The following is a 22,925-nucleotide window of genomic DNA, read 5'->3' on the forward strand; positions in this document are numbered from 1 at the left end:
CCACAAGCCTTTTGTTGTGTTTTCTCTGTCCAGGTGAGGAGGTGAGCAGCCTTGGTGGGCACCAGCCCTCCAGCCAGGGTCAGCCCACCACACCAAGGCATTTGTCTCCTTGTCCTTTTCTTGAGAGACAAAGAAGTGAGGGAGAGAGCCCTGAAGGATGCCAAGGATTTAAGAACTTTTACATCATGGCAGATAAAAGATCAAGACCAGGCTGGATGGGGCTCTGAGCAGCCTGGTCTGGTGTAGGTGTCCCTGCCCATGGTGTAGGGGTTGGAAGTAGGTGACATTTAATGCTTCTTCCAACCCAAGCCATTCTCTGATCCTGTGAAAGCAGGGAAAGTGCTGAAATTCCCCACAGTTCTCGGTGTGGTTGTAGAGGAGGAAATTAAGGTTTTGTGGTGAAAGGTCAATGCTGGGAAGTTAGTGTTTTAGGAAAACAAGGGCAAAAATAAGATTTTACCAGCAGGTCTTTAAAAATGCAGATGATATGGGTAGGTTTTTTAAGAAAGAAAAAATTAATAGTGCTAAGACTTGATGTCTTAGACTGGGGCAGATGTTTACTTCCTAGATATTTCACTAATCTGATTTTAATACATATGTCAGATGAAGAAGTGTACTTTTCCTCATTTCAGCAAATACTGATTTCCACATCCTCCCTCCACCCTGACCATGGGATACAACAGAACAGCTGCTGACCACCTTTTTCCTGTTGCCCTGTCCCTAAGTTGCCTGGCTGGCCTACTTGGGCAGGGATGCAGAAAGTTACAGAATTCCTGGATTAATGTTAATTTCTAATTCTCTTAAAAGTTAAATACATTTAAGGGAGGGATTGTCAAAGCAGAGACTGGCAGGTTCTGTATCCAGCAGTGAAACTGGGAGGATCAGACAGCAGCAACAGGACGAGAGGAAGTGGGCTCAAGCTGTGCCAGGAAGGCTCTGGTTGGACATCAGGAGGAATTTGTTAATGGAAGGTGTTGTTGAGCATTGAAACTGCCTGGGCAAATGGTGGAGTTACCATTCCTGGAGGTGTTCAAGGAGTGACTGGATGTGAATTTAGGGTTGTGGTTGGTCAAAGACTGGATTTTAATCTTGGAGGGCTTTTCCAACCATAATGATTCTGTGAAGCTGAGCATGTGGGGCAGGATGCTGGTGCAAGAGTGATAAATCCTGTATTCCATGTCTAACAAAGCTGGATGAGAAACCATCTTGTTGCAATGTGAGGAGGGATGTGTCCTTTGGGGTCTGTAAAACATCAATGTCCTTAATGTAAGGGACAAATACCAGAGTGCCACGGACTCTGTCAAAGCCAGGAGCCTGTGGAAGTGGAGCCAAACCATTTTATTTGAGGAGATCCCTATTTGTCCTTGTGCTGTTTGTGTGTGCTTTGTGCCCCTGTCTTAGAGGGGCCAAGCTGTGCAGCAAAAGGCTGTAAGTGCTGCTCTAATGATTGTCACAGGTAGAGTCATGTTGGAAGAGCTTCCAAGATCCTCAAGTCCAATCTTTGAATGGTTTGACAGGACACAGTCATCAGCCAAGCTGCTTGCACATGGCTCTGCAGAGGGCAAGCAAGAACTTCAGAAATAGCTTGTGGGGGTGGAGAGAATTGTTCTTTTCTTGTTTGTTTGAACTGGCTTTTGAGATACACCAGATGAAGAGACTGCCTCTGGTCTTGGGAGTGAGGAGCTTGGTGCTTGATGTCTGGCAGTATTTATTAGAGTGTGCCAGTGGAAAAGACAAACAAGCCCAGTGCTGGGGAGTCCCTGGATGCCACGGCTGCCTCCCACACAGCAATGTGTGAACACTGGTGTGGTGTTTTGGCTGTGTGAGACAACTGCAGCCTCTTGGGGAGGGAAGAGGAAGGAGGGCTCCACTTGTTCCTTTTCAAACAGAAGTCTCTGCTTCCTAACAGCTGTTCTTAAAGTAATTTATTAGTGGAAGAAATGTTTCTTTCATCCTTACAGAAAAACACTGGGAGAATTTAGATTATTTATCATGAGCTCCAATACTATTCATCTTGCTTTGCTTTGCTTTCTGTGGCAGGCACAATACTGGCTGTGTTCAACCAGGCTTTTTTTTTTGCCTCTCTAATGTGCTTCTGAAGTGGGTAGGTTACTAATGATGCAAATGGATGTTAATTGTGCAAAAACTAGAGACTCTGTGCCTTGAAAGGCTGTACCTGATTGGTAGAAGAGACAAAGAAAAAAAGCTTTCACAATAAAATTGCTATAGAGTTTTATAAATAGCAGCACACTGTAAGCAGATAGCAAGTGAAAATTGTTTGGTTCCCCACAGCTGGCAGGGGCTTTATTTTCAGACAGCAGGTCCACATCACTTTGGGATGCCTGATTTGTCGAAAGTATTTGTTACCATCTACTGCTTGATCTGGTCATTTGCCACACTTGTAGAAGCTGAGCATGAAAACCATCAGCAAGAAATCTGTGGCAGAAAATCAGGGTCAAGCTTTTATTTTTGGGATGAGACCTCAAGGCTGTGGTTTTATATATAATACCCTGGCTGGCCTTGCAGGGCTTCCAGTACCCAACAGGTAAAACAGGCCAGTGCTGGATAGTGTGGGGTTTGCAATAAACTCAGTTTGGTGGCTTGGTAAATACAGTTTGCTGGGTTAACTTTGTGCTGACAGGATTTGTGGTGGATCAGGGCTGTCTAAGCTCCTGTGGCGCTCTGCTGGTTCACACATTGCCAGTCTTTCTGCACCTGGTATAAACACAGCACATTCTCAGAGCTAAGTGCTCTGGCTAATTCATTGGAATCAAGATTCTACACCAATGCCCATTCCAGATCAAGTTTGTACTGCTACATAGCCTAGGGCTTTTTTAGCATTTTACAATTTTCCCCCACACTAACTGGTATATTTGATCACAGAACTGTGGCTTGACAAAGTGAGAAGTTATTAAACCTGCTCCAGCATGGGTTTTGGATGTGGGAATACCTGATTTCCATTTCCATGCCTTGGTGTTTGCCAGACTGATGCTGTGTGTGACCAGCCCTGCTCTGAGCAGGGTGAGGCTCCTGTTCCAGTTCAGGACAGCACCCCTAAAGATACAGCTCCTGTTTGCCCACAAGGGCCCAGCTGCTCACTGTGAGTGCACAGGGCTCTTCCTCACACCATTAACTCCCAATTACATGGTATTTGTTTGAAGAGAGGTGTGAGATGAGTCTCTTCAGCAAACAATAATCTTTCTGGTGGGCTGTAAATTGTAAATAATGATTTCTTCCTATTTTGGTCAGGGATTTGAACCATCACCAGTTTATTGTGTGAAGACCTGCATGAGGCAGGCTTGGAGAGCACAGTATTTATTGTGTTGGGTCCCTTTTGATGAATGAGCCTGGACTGTTTCAGAGCTTTTGATTTGTCCTATCTCAGAACTTGTAACTCCACTCTCCATCTGATTCTTTCCTTTGTTGGTTTCCCTTTTTTCCCTCTTCCAGGACAGTTATTCTGAGTGACGGCCCTTGCACACGCTTCTGAGTGGTTATCATGGGCTTCATTGCCTTCCTGAAGACCCAGTTCATAGTTCACCTCCTCATTGGGTTCGTCTTTGTTGTCAGTGGACTGATCATTAACTTCATTCAACTATGCACGCTGGTCCTCTGGCCCATCAACAAGCAGCTTTATCGCCGAGTAAACTGTCGCCTTGCCTATTCCCTTTGGAGCCGTGAGTATGCTGGGATGGGAGGGGATGGGTAGGGCTGGGGCTGGGGAGGGGTTTTTCTTCTTGTTGCTTTTGTTAACCAAAAAAATATGTATATGTGCATGTATCTGTTTGCACACAGAGATGAGAGAAATGGTAAGTCAGATTCTTTCAGAGCACGTCGAAACAGCCTTTATTTTTTTCTGGAGTGCTGGGAAATTATACAGAAGTCAAGGGTCTGGTGTGTGTTGTCATTCAAAAAAGTGGGAAGTAAAGCTCCTCTGCACCTTCAGCCTTCTCTGGACTGATAGGAGGTATTTCTATCTCAATGCCATCCTCAGCCAGTATCAGCACCTGTGCTGAGGGACACTGGCTCAGGTACTGAGCATATGAGTAATACTGGTCATGTAGGAGCCCAGGTTTGTTGTGTGGGCTGCAGAGGGAGAGGTCTATCTTCAAGTATCTTGTGTAGATGTCTCTGCAGCTGAGCTGTGTGACAAACTTCAGAATCCCCTTGCACCCTTCAGTGCCCATCTCTGAAGCCAGGGTGTCTTCTTTGAGCAATTTGTCAGTATTTGGTTCTTCTGCCCATGGGTCAGCTCTGCACTGAGTGCAGCTTCTTTGTTCTCCTCTTTCAGACCTTTGCAAAACTTCCTCCCTGTTGGTTGCCTTCTTTTCCTCAGAGAGCATAACAGAGGGCTGGATTTCTGACAATATTTAGTGTGTTTAGAAGGCTCCTTAGCCCAAATGTCACCTCCTGTTTCAGCAGTGAATCATCTAATCGATTTCCATTCTCTATCCCCTCCCAGCATGCATGGCCATTTACCTTAGTGCTCAGCTCAGCATCCAACTCCCACTTTGGGTAAATGAGTCACCAGAATGAGCACTGAAATTTCAGTTCAGCAGTCCACTGACAGGCACCCACATTTTGTAAATCATCGATGTGAAGTATCACCAACAAAAGCTTTCTGAGGTGTCTGCTTCAGTCTCTTTTTAAGCTTGTTGTCCCTGCCTTTGCTGTCCTTTTTGTCCTGCCCACTGAGAAGCACAGGAGAGAGAAAATTAAATAGACTAGCAGGCAAATTGTCAGGAAAAATAGAAGATAATAGAAGAGCTTAGTACAAACTTCAAAATTATTTTGGTTGGATAAGAGTGGGGACACATAGGAGTTTTTCTTTTTAATTTGCTTGTAAGAATTTCTTTGTGCTTTTTGTAATCTAGAATATCATCTCATGCTGAAAACTATTGCTGCATTAATAGTTAGACTTTTCTGAGGATATGATCTGCTTACTCCTGTAAAGCTTTAGGCTCAGCCCCTAGTTAGCATTGTGCATGAAAAAAATCACACTTTAAAAATGCTGCTGTCTTATATCCTCTAAACACTGGAAATAACCCACACCATTATTCAAAGAGGTCTGGAGAATCTGAGTAGATAATCGGGTTGTATGTAGGATAACCCCTAGTGTATAACCTGTTATAAATTAACACATTGGGAAATTAAACTCTGAAAATTAATGTAAATGCTATGTGGGATTGCAGAGAGCTGATGGCCTGTCATGGAAGAGCTGAGAGAATATGCTCTTCAATTGTGATTTATAGCATTTTAGGTAAGTTGGGTAAATGCACTAGCTCTAGTGTTGCCATTCATAATGAAATGTATTTCAGTATGGAGAAGCCTTTTGGCAGGGAACCTGTAAGTTGGTGTTCTGCTCTGGATGCTACGTTTTGCTCTCCAAGCTATTTGTGGTTTTAGGTTGGGGGTCTGTAAGAGAAGCTGGCAGAGGATCAGTGTGCAGGGAGGGATACACAGCTAATCCTGCACGTGGCTCTGTACTGAAAACCAGGCTCTGTTCTTACTGTATCTCGTCTCAAATACCTAAAGCTCAGCTTCCAAAAGGGACAGAGAGAGACTCTATTCAATGTTCCTGACAGGCATTTGGGGAAGGAAGTCTCTCAGGCTCTGGCCTCAACATAAACCCATAAATTCGTGACAGGTAGTCTGTACTTGCAGCTCTCCCACGTCAGCTCCTTTCAGATGAATCACACCCTTGGAGAGTGTGGCGTGTTTGGGTTAGTCCAGTTGCAAAAATAACCTCTCAAATGTTGGTACTTTCAGCTGAGGGATGTGCTGTGCTGTGCCCCTTGTTTGCTTTGTTTCAGGAGGGCTTGTGAGGCTGTAAATGCAGCTGCTTTGGTGTGTGGGAAGCCCAGCTTGTTGCTTATTCCCTGTAGGAACTCTCCTGGGCAGTGCAAGTGTTCCCATTCCTTTATTCAGAAGGATGTTCTTGCTGTAGCATTGGCAGGATCAGTGCCACGCAAAGGAGCTGTAACCCACACAGAGAAAAAAGGAAATGAGCCCACTCCTGGTTATAATTACATCATTTGTCAGCACACTTGTAAAGGACAATCTGTTTCCTCGTGTTAATCCTTTGGCTTGTCAGCCCTCCTCTCTCAGTATGAACTCTGGCAAATCCTCCGCTGTTTTAGGGAGAAAGGTGAAAGAAATGTTCTGCAGAAAGTCATCCACACTGGCCTCTGCAGGTTTTTTTTTCCTGATTTTGAAGAGGAAGCACAACCACATTATTATAATTTTTATAAGAAAATGTAGCAGGTCCTGGAGATGTTCCTCCTTGGTACAGTGAACAATGGAAAGGGAAAATTGCGCGGAGTACCACGATGTGTTTGGTACACTGCTCCATTCTCCTGGCCACCTGCTTGGAAGGTGCTCTGAGGACACTCTTGCTGTCCTCTTTCCCCTTTTACTGAGCCAGGTAACCAGCAAAAGGAAGTGATCACAAAGCATGCAAAGCTGGGAAGCACTGATAGAAACGTGTGCCTGGTGTAAAGGAACAATTCTGTCTTTCCTCTGCCGTATTTCCAGTTGACTGGGGTTAAGCTCTCTTGGCCAGCAAGGTGCACAAATTTGTCCTGCTTCCAAATGAGCAAGTGCTGGAAGTGATACAGGGGAATAACCCTTGTGGGTAAGTGGTCATGAGTGAAAAAAGCAGTGCTAGGTGAGCTCTGTACCCTCAGCAGACCAGGACTGGTTTTCCCCATTATTCACCTAAATACTGTGTTTGCCTTCTCTCTAGCATGGTGCAAGACTGGATCCCAAATTCTTGTTTAGCAGTACAGATAGCTGACCTTGTCTGATCCCACTGGTCAGAAACCCTTGTGCAGGAAGGTGCTGCTGTATTTGGAAAAAAACAGAATCTTCCTGAAAAACCTCCTGGCAGAGCCTGATAGAGGGAACAGAGGGGCAACCCTGCAGGTGTAGTCATGAGGGAAGGGTTGGACTCTTTTTAACTGCTGTATTTGTGCAGTCACATTTTTATTTCATCCATATCTCGTTGAAATGAGAAAATACCAATGACTACAGTTTGCAGGGAAGCAAATCTTCCTACTGGGAGGATGAACTATCCTCATACTTTTTATAGTTGTCCCATGATGCAAGCAATGCCTTCCATCTGCCTCGATGTTCTGAAATGAGGGAAATAAGCTAACCATAGCAACTACAGTCAGTGCATGCTGAATTTAAGTGGAAGGGGGTTTTATGATGAAAAAAGGGGAGGTGGAAAATAAGAAAGGGTAACAAATGTTCAGGGCTGAATAAATACTCCAACTTTAAAGTTGGAGTAAATGGAGGAAAAAGGGATCATTCTTTTGCAGTAAAAGAAAGACACAATTTACCATTCCTGTATTTGCCCAGGTATTTTGATAAATTAGCTCAATTCTCTGCTGTTTTTAACTCTGTGTTGATGATCATAATGCAGAACAATTAGAGCACTGTGTTGTAATATTAAAATCTATCACAGAAGATCTATGTCACTGCATCCCTTTGAAAGACCTTTATTGGTCTGTTTACCTCCATAAGGCTTGTTTCATGTGGAGTGAAAACATTAGGCTGCATCTATGCATAATTTGTATTCCACCTGGGAGGAACTGTGCTCATTTAGTGGAACAATCAACAGCTCCACTGTCTTTTTTTTTCAGGCATAAAAGTCTTTGGGCTTTTTTTCCAGTGGTCGTGAAATTTTGCATTTGTAATGCAATGCCCAAACTTGTTGCTGTTAAAAACTTTCTGAATTATCTATAATGCATATGTCTGGTGCCTTAAATACTGCTTAGGGATGGTTTTGTGGTTTGGTTTGTACCCTTCCAAGCTTTTGTTTCATTTCTGCTTGGGAAGGTGATGGTGTTGGGAGTCAGGAGAGGCTGGGCAGTGAATGGGGCTGAGGATGAAACTCTAAATGCTTTCTGTAAGGGGTCCCCCTAACTCCTCTCTCCAACTTGATCATGTTTGCTAGAGTTGGTAATGCTGCTGGAATGGTGGTCAGGCACAGAATGCACGCTGTTCTCAGACGAGGCCACGGTGAAAACCTTTGGGAAGGAACATGTCATCATCATCCTGAACCACAACTTTGAGATTGACTTCCTGTGCGGCTGGACGATGACGGAGCGCTTTGGAGTGCTGGGGGTACGTGGGCTGTGAGCTTTCCCTTCCTCTGCAGCTTGATAGGTCTGTTCAAAACCCATCTATCAACAGTTCCTTTGCATTTAAGATCCCAGATACAACTCCCATCATCTTAGATTTAAGGTGTTTAACCTCTTTGCACAAATCAGCAAATGACATTTTTGGATTGTCACTTTTGTTTTTTCTCCAAGAGTTCCAAAGTTCTTGCTAAGAGAGAGCTGCTATATGTGCCCCTAATTGGCTGGACGTGGTACTTCCTCGAGATTGTTTTCTGCAAAAGGAAATGGGAAGAGGACAGAGATACAGTTATTGAGGGATTGAAACGTTTGTCTGATTATCCTGAATATATGTGGGTAAGTGTTGAGTCCCTCCTCTGGTACTGGCTGCTAGAAGTGAAATGGTGACAGACTGCTGCCTGTGGCTTTAAGTGTCAGGAGAAGGTGTGCTCGCTTCCAAGAGTTGTCAGGGAAAAGCCATGCTCTGTTTCAGGGGCTCTTTTGGGATATGCTGCAGAAAGCTGCTGTTTGCCTCTTGGTAAGGGAAGTCATTTGGGAAACAGTTCAGAAGCTTGAGAATAATTTAAAAATCAGGCCTGTGTGACACTAATGATTCTGTCCAAACTTATTTTTACCCATTTAAAAAGAAAGCTTACATTTGATTACTACATCTGTATAACATTTTATGAGGTAGGCTGAAAAGACACATCAACAAAAAATCTTTTTTGGACGAGTGAATTTGACAGCACAGAGCATGGATTTTGATAGAAAGTTCCTGTTACTGTGTCCATTGATCCATGAAATTGCAGGTTTCCCAGGAAGTCTCTGAGAACAAATGGGCAAGCTTATATCTGCTTCTGCAGTTACATTTTTTCCTTTCTATTTTAACATTATTTAAAATCAAGGGTAAAACATCTCTGTTTCATTGTGTGCAACACTATTAGACTTCACTGCAGCAGCATAGTGGTGCAATCAACCCCTTAAACTTCCTAGAGCTTTGAATGCAAAGGTTTTGATAAATTCTCAGTTTTGCTTTTATAGCAGCACATGTAATGTACAGTTATTTGGCTTATAAAACATTAAGAGGCTTTTTATGCATTTTAAGTGAGTTTTCAGTATTATCTGGTACAGCTTGTTAAAATGAATAGTGAAACATTAAGCCTTAACCAGAACATTGTGAATGCATTGTAATTTTCTACCATTACAAAGATAGAAAAAGTAAGAATCTGGAGAATGTATTTTAAGCTACTTAATTGCTTGACTATATAGATATGAATTGTATTGAATACATCTTCCTGATTAGTGTGGGGAAGAAAAGAAAAAACAGAAAAATCCTACCAATTAGAAAATCTCAAGACTGAACTTGAGCTTCAGATCTATACATTTTAATGATTCTACAACTGAGAACCAAGGACTAGTCTCTAGGGAAAACAACTAGAAAATATAAGTGCAAAATGTAGTTAGCATTGATTATTTAAATCAAGACTTCCTGCTTGGTAATTGAAATCATGATTAAAATTGACTTGAGCAAATCAATTTCCTAATTTCTGTGCATTCTAAATGCCACAATTGGGGCTGTCTTTTTGTCACCTTAAATTTGGGATGAGTGTTGTTAAATGTAAAGGTAATGGTAAATGAGTTGGGGATTAGTGCTTATGCCTAATACTTGGTGAAGAGATGAGACAATTGAAGTGTGTGCACATGTATGTTTTTCTTGGAAAAATTTTCAGTATACTGCTGGCTTTCTTTTGATATCTCAAGATATCCTTGGGGTTTTTTTTTTTGCTTTTGTCTTGCACAGTTTCTGCTGTACTGTGAAGGAACTCGTTTCACAGAGACCAAGCACCGCATCAGTATGGAAGTAGCTGAATCCAAGGGGTTGCCTAAACTGAAATACCACCTGTTGCCCAGAACCAAAGGTTTCACCACTGCTGTCCAGTGTCTCAGGGGAACAGGTACTGCCAAGCCTTGCAGCACTTGTAATGTGTTACTCAGCACACTGTGTAGCACAGAATAGTCTGTTCTGTTCATTACAATTAGTGAGCTGGCAGTAATGAGGATCCAGAGTGTCCAGCTGGTAATTTGTAAATTACCACAGAACTGTCAGATCCCAATCTTATAAAATACTAAAAACCTTTTTATGTTGCTTAGTTGATCAAGTCATCTGGTGTTTTAGAGCTGCAAGTGTCGGGGGGGCTGGTACAGATAGCTGTGATGTGTAAACACAAAATAGTGAGGGACTCTGACATCATTAATGCAGGACTTGCACAAGGCTCTGTTGCTGTCTCAAGAAAGGATGCCAGAAGGTGCTTGTTGGAACTGCTACTGTAACAGCCCTGTTTTCTTTTTTCTTTTTTTTTTTTTCTTAACAGTTTCAGCAGTGTATGATGTAACACTAAATTTCAGAGGAAACAAGAACCCATCTTTATTAGGAATTCTTTATGGGAAGAAATATGAAGCAGATATGTGTGTAAGGTGAGCATATACTGATAGAGGTGAGCCATATGAAGCATACTTTGGCACATTGGAGTGTATTCAGATTTTAGAGCGTAATTTCCTTTCCTGTAGTCCACTCAACTTCTCCTTATCCTTCAGCTCCAGTGGTCGCTTGGAGTAAACAGCTCTTTTACATGCCAGTTTCTCTCCCTCACTCACATGGTTTGATCAGCAGATTAAAAATTAAAAAATGCTCAAGTTCTGACATTGTATGAATGAGGTGGGACATTGCTCACATTCCTCACTGTTCCTTTGCCTCAAGGAGTAGCTGCTAACACCTCACCCCATGCAGCACGTACACATTTGCATGCACACCTGCTCCTTCTCTTCCTTGCTTTCTCCTTGCTGCCTCCTGCTTCAAAGGCTTCCTTGTGATCATAAAAATGGTCAATCCTGTTGAATTTCTTCTTTTCCCTTTTATGTTTTGACCTGATACATGACCTGGTTATTCTTTCCACAGTTCTTTGGACAGTTTGCTTCTATTTCTCTGAGGGCTTCACCCACTCTTTGGAAAACATTGTTGTATTCTGATGATGAGGTTGATGCTTGGTTTTTAAAAATTAAAAAAAAAAAATAGAGCCTTTCTCCTTCCCTCCCCACACCCTTCCCACCTGGCTTTGGGTCTGTGTGTTGCTGCAATATCTACAATGTTTTAGTCTCTCAGCTGAAAAGATTACTGTGGAGCTGTCCATGGAGAGGTGGACTTGCTCACCTGCAAGGGGTTTCATTTTCACTGTTTACACTTGCCAAACATTCTTGATGAGGAAAGTGAGCAGACAATTTGGCAGCCAGCAAAACAGCTGGCCAGGCAGTTCCACCTGTAATTCCACACTGATGGCACATGCACGTGGGATATGTAGCTGGATCCGAGGGGCACATGCATGGATGCACGTCTGTATAATTATTAATTATACACTGAACTGTGGCAGCCTTCAGTTAAATATCCTTTTTTGCTCATGGAGATGCAATTTTATTTCACTTCTTGGAGGGGTAATGGGAAGAAAGAAATGTAGTTTTCAATAGTGTTAGAAGAGGTCCAGGTTCAAAAAATTCTGTTGAGGATGATGTTGCCAGGTAAAATTATTTATTGTACCCTACAAATGGCTGTGTTTAGATAGTTTTGATTTAAAATATGCTTGTGGATGGAATGAATATTCTCAAGGTGCTTTTCTACATTTTTTCTCTGTTTTGGGGAAGAAGCTGTGAGAGTAAGGAGACTATTTTTACAGATATTTTTGCTGAAAATGGAGCATGTCCTTATTGTGCCAACAGACTTAATGTAGCTCAGAGAAGGGAAGCACATAAGCTCTTGTTCTTGGTATGTGCAGATGTAGTTACCTGTGCAGAGGTAAGCAGCTTAGCTCTGCAGTAGATCCAGTCTTTATCCCCCCTGACTTCAGAGGAAATAATCAGGAAATCACCAAATGTTATTGCTGTGAGTCCCCTCTAGTGGTGACAGCAGCGCCATGGCAACTTCACCAGAAAGCTTCCAGCAAATGACTTCTCACTGAGCTTCTGCTGAGCATTATTTACATGAATTGAGCAGTGTCTCTTGTTAGAGCTCATGTAAGTAAACCTGCCAGACCTGGTGTTCAGTTGGCTTACGGGCTGCCAAAATCATTGGAAATGTGTTAGAACATATTCACAGAATCATAGAGGGGTCTGGGTTGGAAAGGTCTCAGAAAATAAAAGAATGCAGGAGGATGTTTGGCTCTTCACCACTACAGAGTGGCTCTGACAAGGGACCTGTTTTCAGTGAGGTCAGGTCATGGGTTGGTACTGGGCACAATTGTCACACACCTCCAGAACTGTGTGCCTCAGTCTGAGGGGCTGCAAAGAGGGACAAGTGCAGTCACTGCAGGTGTTTTCCTTAGAGATGGTTCTAAATCAAATGTTTAGTTGCCTCTCTCATTACTTCCAAAATAGGGTTTTCACTACCAAAATGTAACAAACAATTATCCTTGGGTTTTCTGCTTGCTTGTCTTTTCCCTGCTCCAAATGCCTCAGTCTGAGCTCACTGGGAATCAGCCAGTGGTGGATCTGGTGAAGGAGGAATAGTGTTTCAATGGGAAATGTATCTTTTACTGATGTGCTCTGAAACTGACAGGAGCTTGTACAGTTTCTTCTGTCTTAAATAGCACCCAATTCCCAACCTAAAACCTCAGATTCTTAAGTCCCAGTTCTCTGTGTTGAAGACCTCTACCATCAGTGACAGTGTTGTCTGTGATTTACACCCTTCAGTGAGTGGAAGATATTCCCTAGCAGAGGGATAAAATAAAATACCTGGATTTTCCTTTAATTATTTTTTTGTTCTGTTTTTCTTCTTTCCATTTTTTAATCTCTTTATTAAACTAGGAGATTTCCTCTGGAAGATATCCCTCAAGATGAAAAGGAAGCTGCAAATTGGCTTCATAAGCTTTACCAGGAAAAGGTAAATAGCTCTGCTTTCTTGCCTGTCTTTTCTTGCACAGGGGAGTGTATTAAGGCAGTGAGTAATACACACTCCTGCACTGAATGGAGAGGATGTTATGTATAACTAAGCAGCCATCCCTCAAAATGCTTGAAGGAGCAGGACAGAGGAGCCCCTTGGCAGCAGAGGGCTGGGTAGTGAGGTCTCAAATTACCGGGAAGCACAGTGGAATTTAGAGATATGCCTGAGCTGTGGAAGACTAATAGCAATCCACTGTCTTTTTACATTTTTCAGCACTTGGATCTCTGTCATGCATTTCTAAAAGCTCCATTTTCCCTGTGGGTGTTTTTAGGCACTCGAGAAGAGTGATAACTGTCTGTCAGAGAGAGCTGGTCCCAGCTTTCAGCTGCAATTGTTCTTTGCTTTCATTTTTCTTCCACTGTCACTTTCCTTCTGCCTCCTGGTAATACTTCTGCAGTGGTGTGTGACATGGGACAGACAGTCCCTGGGATCTGCTGCCAGGGACTGATAAAGCACATGCCCAGCATGCTTTCAGATGGCTCCCAGCTTTCCCTTGTGTCATTTCTTTTTCTAACCTTAGATGATTGTTTTCTCAACCACAGATTTAACACTTCTGTGGGGAGTAGCAGAGAGCTGTAATTGTTGTCCAGCCCTAAGTAATGGATTATTGAACTTGAAAAGTGTATTTTGATTTCTATGCTGCTTATCTTTGTGGGGAGACAGCAGAGCACAGAAAGTTTAAGTATCCTGGGCTTTCCCCAGCTATGATGACCTGTGCTGCAGCATTGCCAGGCTTATGCTCAGCCCCTAGATACAGCAAATTGTTCTGAGTTTCACTATATTTATTTCAACCTAATTTATTTTACTATCTGAGCTCTGATTCAGTTAAGGAGAGGGGTTATCTTACAAAGAACAGTAGCTCATCATCTCCTACCCCTGCCTTCCCTTAGCAGGTCTATAGAACCAAAGAATCTTTGCTGTTGAAAAAGGTTTCTAAGAATGTAGGGACCAACTATCAGCTCAGCACCACCACCATTTCACCACTAAACCATGTCCTCAAGTGCCAGATCCATTTTTTGAACACTTCCAGGGATGATGACTTCACCAGTTCCCTGGACAGTCTTATTGCTTTCATTCCAAAGCAATGAAAGGTTGTCTTTTTTTTCCCTAATGTCCAATCTAACCCTCTCCTGATGCAATGTGACACCGTTTCCTATCATCTCTCCTGATGTTGGCTGTACCTCTGTTCAACTTAATTTTGAGATGTTGACAAGGAGGTATTGCTTATGGACATGGGTGTTATACATATTGATCATACAGTGTTAGCAATACTTTGTAACTGGAATTCTCTCATTCCATTTATTGCAATGACTTTGTAACTGGAATCCTCTTCCTGCACAAAGGATGTGTTCTCAAAGGGCTGTTACTGCCAAGGAATGCCTTGCACTTCTCAGCCATTTGTAAAGGAAATGAAAAAAATAAGAAATAGAAACAAGAAGCACCAGAGATTTGACCCATCCTTGGTAAAGGCTTGGAAACCTTAAAGAACCATCTTGCAGACTGAGGGAAGGTGGTGGGCACACATTGTTCCTTTGAGTGGTGTGTTCCAGCATTGCACCTCTGCAGGCTCAGCTTGGGGTGCAGTGGCTCAGTTGCAGTGGGGGGATTAAGGCTGGTGTGGTGCTGTCTCTGCTCTCAGCTCATGCCTTGACCTCCCCTCCTGGCTCTCCATACAGCATTTTTGTGCTGTGCTGAATCATGCTGACCTTTCTGGAAGGAAAAGCTTAGAGGGCTGGTAGTGTCTGAAGTGGTGTCTGACCTGAAGCTGCCCTGAACTCCTAAGCAATTAACAGGCAAGAGGAAGGTATTTGGTAGTGGAGAGGACAATAAGGTTTCTTGTTTTGAGGGTGCTAAAATTGCCTTCAAAAGGCTTAAAGGTCACTTGGATGGTCAACAGAAATGCACAAATAAGTGACAGTAGATGGAATTGGATGCTGTGCACTCTTGATGAGTTTGTAGCACAGATACTGCCCCTGGTGTTGTCCTGGAGCTGACTAATCTTGGGCTGCTTGGTGCAAACATTCTGAACCTGTTTTCTTTTCTCTTTCCCCCAGGATGCTTTGCAAGAGATGTATAATCAGGAAGGTGTATTTCCTGGCAAGCAGTTTAAACCTCCTAGGAGACCATGGACTCTCCTAAACTTTCTTTTTTGGGCCACAGTTCTCCTCTCTCCTCTCTTCACATTTGGCTTTGGAGTTTTTGCAAGTGGATCACCTCTCCTTATCCTTGCATTCCTGGGACTTGTAGGAGCAGGTAATAAAAGCAGAGAAGATCTAAGCCCAGCCTTTACCTCCAATAAGTTCTGTGTATTAATTAATGAGAATGGGGCTTGCAGGAAAATGTTTGGAGCTCACTCATTAGTCTTTCTATTGTACAGCATTTTTATTGTTTCAAAAGCTTTAATCTGGGCAATTTTGCCTTCATATCTTAAACAAAAGCTGTAGTAGTAGCAGGTGAGTCTTGTAGCCCATTGTTATGATGCCTGAAGAAAAAATACTTGTACTGGATAATTTGTTTGTGAATTAAAAAAAACCACAAACAAAACCACCACCACAAACAAAAAATTCATAAATACCACCAAATTTACCCCCCTACCTCTGCAACAAGGAAACCCTAACAATAAAGGAAGGGGAAGTAGAGGGAGAGGATATGCTTCAGTGTTCATGCTACATGTCCTGTTAACCAAGAGAAGCAGTAATTATATTTTAAAATCTAGATTGTCCCTCTCTTTGAGTGTCATTTGACCTGTGATCCCTGTGCAGCCTCGTACAGAGCACTGTTGGTCACTGCTGACTTGGGGATTGGGTTAACTCACATGTTGTGTGTTTACATGTAACTTCCTAAGTGTTTGGGCTGGTTTTAATGTGCCTCTCATTTCTCTGTTGTATTTTAAAGCTTCCTTTGGAGTTCGTAGACTGATAGGAGTAACTGAAATAGAAAAAGGCTCCAGCTATGGCAACCAGGAATTCAAGAAAAAGGAATAACTGATGGCTGCAGTTCAGCACATATAACCAGACTATGGTATCCGATTAACTTCAGTTAAAAAACAACAACAAACACTTAGAAACTATCTTTTTCTTAATAACTGATGACTAATATTAATGAATAAAACTTGAGCCAAGAATGAAGAAGTTGGAGGCATCGGCTGAAGAGAATGCACCAACCTTCTGCCTGATCAAGGATTCCTGTAGTCAAGCTGTGGGAAAAAATCTGGGGTGGGGTGGAAGAAGAAACTAATTTTTCTTGCTTTGTTGGGGGACTTGGGGTGGGGGAGAAAAGAGGGCATTGGCCATGGCCACATGTATCTTCAGATGACTGAAAACACTGGTTTCTGTCAAGAGCACTACACTCACTTTTACAACAGGAGCCATTGAATGTTTCCTCTTGCTAAAGCCAATGTAACATTTATTGATTTCCAGCTTCTCTTACTAATGAGCCAGGAAAAAACACCCTCCTTAAATGAATTGACAGGTGTTCATTGGGTTAGAGTGTTTTTGGCTGTGTTGTCATGGCTACAGATGAAATCCTGTTTGTATGTTACACTGACACTTTTTATTTTCAGGCAACATCTTAAGACTTCTGTAATGCAGGAGAGGGAATAGTGGAGTTCGGAAGCAGCATGTTATCCATCAGCACATCCCATAGAGCAGATCCAATAGGATAAAATTCTCATCCTATCTCCTGCTAATTGCTTAAGGCTGTTTAATTTCAAAATATTACTTCAGTCTTGAGTGCTGTTTGCCCTGTTTCACATCAAACATGTTCCATAATTTTGGATCTGTTTGGGTTTTTTTGAATTAGTGACTCACTAATTCTCACTGACTGTGGGATTTAGAGTTTTGCAAAGAAGGAAATTTTTTCAATTCTCCTTTTATTTCTGTTTGCATCTCTCATTACCAAAGTCCAGTTCAGCCAACCTCTCTCAGTAAACTGGGAGGCAGCACTAGAAATCAGCACAATAGTTTTCAAAATGTCTTCTTTTGCAAAATAATGTGAAAAAGAGAGGTCTTTAGCAGTCAGATTTTGAATGCTGGCATCTCTTGAACTTCTAATGAGAGTTTCAGCATGGATTCAGATGGGGCCAGGACCTTACCCTGTGTGTGTCAGGACAGGGTGTGCTGCTCTTTTGACTTGACATGCTTTAGATGTTCATGTGAAGTTTATTTGCAAGGTGAACTGTGCTGTTAAAGCATTAGAAAGAGTATAAGGTCTCTTCAGGGATTTTAAGTATCTTTAGTTTTGCTTGTTGACATTTTGGTCTTTTTCACTGAAAATTAGAGCTCAGAATCATGTCTGTACCTGCCTCTTTTTTTTCCTTTCTTTTTCTTCCTTTTCTCTCCTTTTTTTACGAACGCACATTCAGAGATTCAGAGATTTCTGTAGGTTGCTGCTGTATGCATAGCTGGAGAATTATTTGCAAATGGATGGTAACTATACCTGTGTGTTCAAGTCTGAAGGTCACAATCTGCATTTTGCTGCTCGCAGAAGTGGGTGAAATGAGTTGCAGATCTGAGCTGAGGGCAGAAGCTAACCCTCAGGGTCGGTATCTTTAACCCAGCTGCCACTAGAATATTTATCTCACTTTTGTAAAGAGCAGATTTTATCAAAGCACTGGTTGTTGTTTTCATCTTTGCTCCAGTAACCAAGATAAGAGAGTAATAATTTACCTTCTTTCCAAATTTGCTCTTGACTGTTGGAATGTAACCTCTTCTCCCACAGGTTTTTCTGTTTTCAAACACTGGAAGAGCAATTTTGTAACTTAGAAAAATATTTTACTTGGGGTCATTAATCACTTGTTCTGTCATGCACTTGATTTTTATTTGTGGTCTTTTCAACAAGAGCATTTGAAGGATGACCTGAGTTCTGTCTGTCTCCTGTTAGACTCCACCTCGCTGAATCCTTGTACCCAGACCCCCAACGTTAGTGTGTCATCTTTGTCCCCTCAATAAAACTTCCCTAAGAGAGGGGCTGCAAATCTGTTGCAAATGTTAGTGGAATTTGAAATATGCTTTGGGAACTGAGGAGAGCAGAGCCTAGCCATAACTCTGTTTTCCTTGCTGGGTGTTTTTATACTTTGTCTTCAAATACAGTCAGACATCCAAATGCTGATAAAATTAACTCTGGCTTTTCCCTGTTTTTAATCAGAGGACTGAGAACAGTGGTGGGGGGGTTATTTTTTTTTGTTGTTCTTTTTTTTTAATTAAGTAATTCAGTAATGGGTATAATTCTTGCTTCCTAGAGAGATGTTACAAATGCTGTATACTTGCTTCCTGAAGATGATAATGAGTATATATAAGTTGTACTGGCTTAGCAGAAGAGGCTTGCAGAGCAGGCTGACCATTGACTATGTTTTATACTTACATTTTGAGCAGTATATTAATGGGCATGACAAGAATTTCACAAAATAAATCCCTTCTTAAAGCTGAGAAGAGGGGAGCTGCTTAGAGAAGAAAGGAATTAATAGCCTTTCTCTTTACAGGATCCTTTTCTCCTCTTAGTGCATGTAACTCCCTATTCAGGATCATGGGATTAGTGCATGTACATCAAGGGGAGAATAATCAACTTTTCATATTTTCTTATCATAACTTATTGGTCATGCTTTCTTTTTGAAAATATAATAAATACATCATCAGATACTTAAAATTTCGCTCTTCTGAACAGACATATCAGTAACCACTTGAAAAACTGAAACCTACAGCAGTGCACAAAACAGTACAAAACCAACACAAATCTCTTAATTTTGAATTTTATCTCTCAAATAGGGGTTTTTATACACACGCGCGCACACGTACACCGAGTATGTATAAATTAAAATGACTGGAAATAGCTGAAGTTAATGTCACTAATGAAGATTAGCAAGTGGATTGGATTGGAAAAGTGAGCATAGATTTTATATCTTATTTTCTTCTGGTTTAATAGAGCATAGCTTGTATATTTGACTACCGAGCCCTTTAAGAGCAATAATAAACAAAAATATATCATGTTTTTCGTCTTTTGCTTTCAACCATGCTAGGTTTAATAAACTTAAAGCTATGGGAGTGTTTCTTCCCTCCACCTTTCAGAATTTTCATTTATTGCTTATTTGTTTGGAGTACATAGAGTTTTCCAGTATGGACTTGCAAGCTGACTGCCATGGAGTTCAGCATTGACTCTGAAGAGGAATGGTTCTCAGACTAGCATGGACAGATACAGATGTGTGCTCTTGGCCTTGGCAGCACTTGTCATTGTCACCAACAGCAATGTTGCTGCTCTCCAAGTGGGATTTGCAGTTCCAAAGTAGCATCACATTGACCTACATCTGATAACCTGGTGAGATAGCTCGGGGACTGCTGGCCATGTGGCACCTCTGAGTTAGGAAGGCACAAAGAGCTGATGCTAAAGAAGGATGTGGTATCAAGGGCTTGGCTCAGTAGGATTACAGTTCTCTCTTGCTCATTGTGGGCTGAATGTGCTCTTGCAATTGACTTTGCATCACTGAGCAAAATGTGTCTCTGGCACAAAGAGCATGGGCAATGTTCCTTTGTTCTGCTTTAACTTATCTCGAAGGGCTCTACACTTAATTGCTGACCAATGAATCTGACTGCTGCCTGTGTCCTAATTGCCTGGTATTCACAGGAAAAGTGAGTGTGTCTGCTCACTTCCACGTGGTACCTCTTGTCTCCATCACCCATGTCTGTATATCTGCTCACCTGTATCTTCTGCAGATGGTTTGGTTGCAACCTCTTAGCAGGAACTCGGAGCTTTCCAGTTCAACCAGTCCTACAGCAGTTGTCTCTCGTGGCTGGGGTTTTGTCTTCCTGAATTTTGGCGCTGGTTGACAGCTCTAGGTCTGAAGTGACAGGGTTGTGTTTCTGCTATATGATAATGCAACTTTGCTGCTTCAAAGCAAAACTTCTAGCAGGGAAGAGAAGACCTTCCCAGGCCTATTCACACAGGCCCTCCCTATCTGGCAACAGGTCCCTCTGGTGAAAGGGAGTTGGGACAAGATTTTTATTAAGACCTGGAATAATGAGAAAGCAAGGGAGTCACTGTCCATCAGATATTTGCTGAAAGTACTGTTTCTGTCTTGGGACTACCCCAAGACCTGGTTTTGCTTCATGTACCTTTTGAAGAAACCTCACTAAAGTGTTTTATGCAGATGCTGGAGGCCAACACAGATCAAAGTGAAGAATCCATACCTTGATCTCCTTTAAAGATGGGATGCAGCAGGATAGCTTACAGCATCTCCTGGATGCTAAGTGCTTCTGTCCCCTGGTGTGAAAGTTCTGATCCCCAGCAGATGAAAGCTGCAAGTTCTCCTGTGTGCCCACACAAAGAAGCTCATCCCTGCAATGGGAATGCTGAATTTGTACTCCCACCCAGTGTATCACAGCTGCTTGAACCTTCTGATCATAACTGGTGGCTCCAGAGCTGCTGGTGCTGACTGAAGCTGGGATTTGAAGCAGGTGACAGCCGTGCTGGGAGCTGTGAGGGAGAAGGAACACTGCAAGGTGCATCGCTGGGAGGAGCAGGAACACTGACCAAATTGTTGCTCTGAGAAAACTGAGTCATCACCAGGAGCTTTGCAAAGCAGAGACAACTATGTGAGAGGCAAGCTCTGACTGTAATGTGGATGTGAGATGCCCCTGTGACAACTTACAAAATAACCCTTGCCATGTTCATGTAGTTTGGGTCAGAATTCCTCTTAAGGGCTTGTTTCAGGTGGGGGCTCTCATTCTGACATGTTTGTCTTTAAGGCTGGTTTATCTGTCTCTGCAGCAAGATGCTTGCAGGCTGTTGTGTGTTATTTACCTGCTGTGGTTTGGAGTGAGAACATTCTGGAAGTCGGCGTTACAGGGTCTGTGCCAAGTGTGTTAGCCACCAGAAAAAGTCATGAAAATATTTCATACTTCAGAATTGGGAAGACATGGGATTGGCATCTAAGACAAACATGTTTTTCTGATCCTTGGCCTCTCTAGGCTTTTAGAAAGCTGCCTGTATTTCTTAAAATGTTACACCTGTAGTTACCAGCCACCATTCAGTTTTTGAGATTGTAAGGAAGAAGGATTATTTGTGCACATTCATTGTTGAGACCACTTGAGTGCAGATAGTCTATTTCTAAAAACCACTAGCAAAAGCAGCATTTTATCTTTCCAGGAGAAAAATGTATTTTAAAATTTGTTGCTGAAGTGTCTATCAGAATATAATAATACTTTTAAAATTTAAATTAGAAGTATTCCTTAGTGTGGGAGCTACCACTACCAATTTTCAGTCTTACACAACTTTTTTCATTTTGGCCAGCGTGCATTCTTAAGGAAAACACAATGAGTTACTAATTACTAAAATACAATTTGCAAAGGAAGGAAGAGTAGGTAGCAGAGCCTAATCAGGAATTAAATTTTACTCCCCGAGGCACGAGTGGGTTCTGTGTACCTCCTTTATTCCGTGCATGTGCATCTGTGCAGAGAACCAGGCTGTGTCCCTTCGTGTCCCTTCGCTTCAGCTGTGTCTGGGCTGTCCCTTGTGACATCTGAACGCTGAACTCGCCTGAACGCCCGGCAGCCGCCGGCGCCTCGCTCACTCCTCACATCACCAGCAAGTACTGTAGCTTTAATCAAAACCTTCTCTCCGAGGAAACTCGCCCTCCTTAAGCTGATTGTTGTGTTGCAAACCTGCCATTCGGAGGGAAGTGTAAGTCACCAGATGATCATTATTAGCCAAATCTAACGAGTAATAAAACTGTATACAGGGTATGCATTTACTGTGCATGTGTATATATTTTTGTACGTTTTTACAGTTATTTCGTACACTTGATTTTATGATGTTCAGAAGAAGTGTGTCTGGATCTGGTGAAAAATAAGAAGCTATTAAGAAAACCTAACCCTGTCACCTACTGTAGTTTTTACAGAGAACTGTGCCCAAACAAATACGCAGATTTACAGTGCTATGCAAATTTTACTTTGTAAGTTGTCTCTTAAATTTTGCTTAAGTAGTCTACGCTGTTTTTACTGAGCTTTCAGAAACAAAGATGAACGCAAAAGCCTTGTCTTGTAAAATAAAATAGCTTTGGCTGTGTGAAAGTACTGTATATTAGAATCTCATTCACGCTTTCAGTTGTTTATTTAACTGTATGTGATTTTGTACATATTGTGATGGAATAGAGGGGGTTTAATTGTGCTTGAATGAAAAAGGGTGACTGCCCAACATCTGATTTTTTTCCAGTGTTTATTGAGCAGGCCATAATGGAACTGCAAGATCTGCATCCTTCTCCTACTTGCCACTCTGGTGTTTGTAACTAAACATGCACTAAGGGCTATTTTCATTTTGCTTTGGTTGGTTTTATTTCCATTTACGCTTTTTGGTCTCAGTCCTGCAAACTGACTGATGTGAGGGCCACATGTCTGCAGCAATAACATGAATGGATTGTTTTGTGGGGATGGGAGGCAAGAACAAAATTAACCCTATGGGCATTCCCTGCAGCAAAGCCAGTCCTTGAGAACTGCAGAGGGATGGTTCACTACTGAGGTACTTATAGCAGCAATATATAAAGTTTTTGCATGGCTCCTCTGAAAGATCAGAATGGGGAGGGAGGTATCTTCCTTTCCTGAAGAATTCTCCAAAGTAACCCCAAAGCTGTATAATAAGTTGAGACTGCAGCAGGGTAGAGTGGCTGTACACAGAGATACTGTAGATTAAACAGATTTGTCAAATCTGATATCTTTTAAGTTTTTATTTTTCACTAGAAAACAAAGCACTTCCTCCTGTGTACACCAACATCATATGCTGTACCTTTACACATGGTCTGTCCTCTGGGCCATCAGCTCTTCTTTTGCCTA

The 22,925-nt window shown here is 42.1% G+C and overlaps 1 protein-coding gene across 6 annotated transcripts in view; it reads left to right on the top strand.

Moving 5' to 3' along the window:
* The window catches only part of AGPAT3 (1-acylglycerol-3-phosphate O-acyltransferase 3), a 69,503-nt gene extending 47,334 nt beyond the window's left edge, over positions 1-22,169 (top strand). For all 6 annotated transcript variants that reach the window (XM_015638838.3, XM_015638881.3, XM_015638854.3 and 3 more), the window contains 8 exons: positions 3,451-3,677; positions 7,961-8,130; positions 8,319-8,480; positions 9,925-10,078; positions 10,496-10,598; positions 12,975-13,050; positions 15,165-15,363; positions 16,006-22,169. In XM_015638838.3, the coding sequence (XP_015494324.1) occupies positions 3,500-3,677; positions 7,961-8,130; positions 8,319-8,480; positions 9,925-10,078; positions 10,496-10,598; positions 12,975-13,050; positions 15,165-15,363; positions 16,006-16,094 (1,131 nt within the window). In that variant the 5' untranslated portion in view covers positions 3,451-3,499 and the 3' untranslated portion in view covers positions 16,095-22,169. The remainder of the gene's footprint in view (positions 1-3,450; positions 3,678-7,960; positions 8,131-8,318; positions 8,481-9,924; positions 10,079-10,495; positions 10,599-12,974; positions 13,051-15,164; positions 15,364-16,005) is intronic.
* The last annotated feature ends 756 nt before the right edge of the window (positions 22,170-22,925 follow it).

This window comes from Parus major, chromosome 1 (assembly GCF_001522545.3).
Source record: "Parus major isolate Abel chromosome 1, Parus_major1.1, whole genome shotgun sequence".
In the NCBI taxonomy this organism is placed as follows: domain Eukaryota; kingdom Metazoa; phylum Chordata; class Aves; order Passeriformes; family Paridae; genus Parus; species Parus major.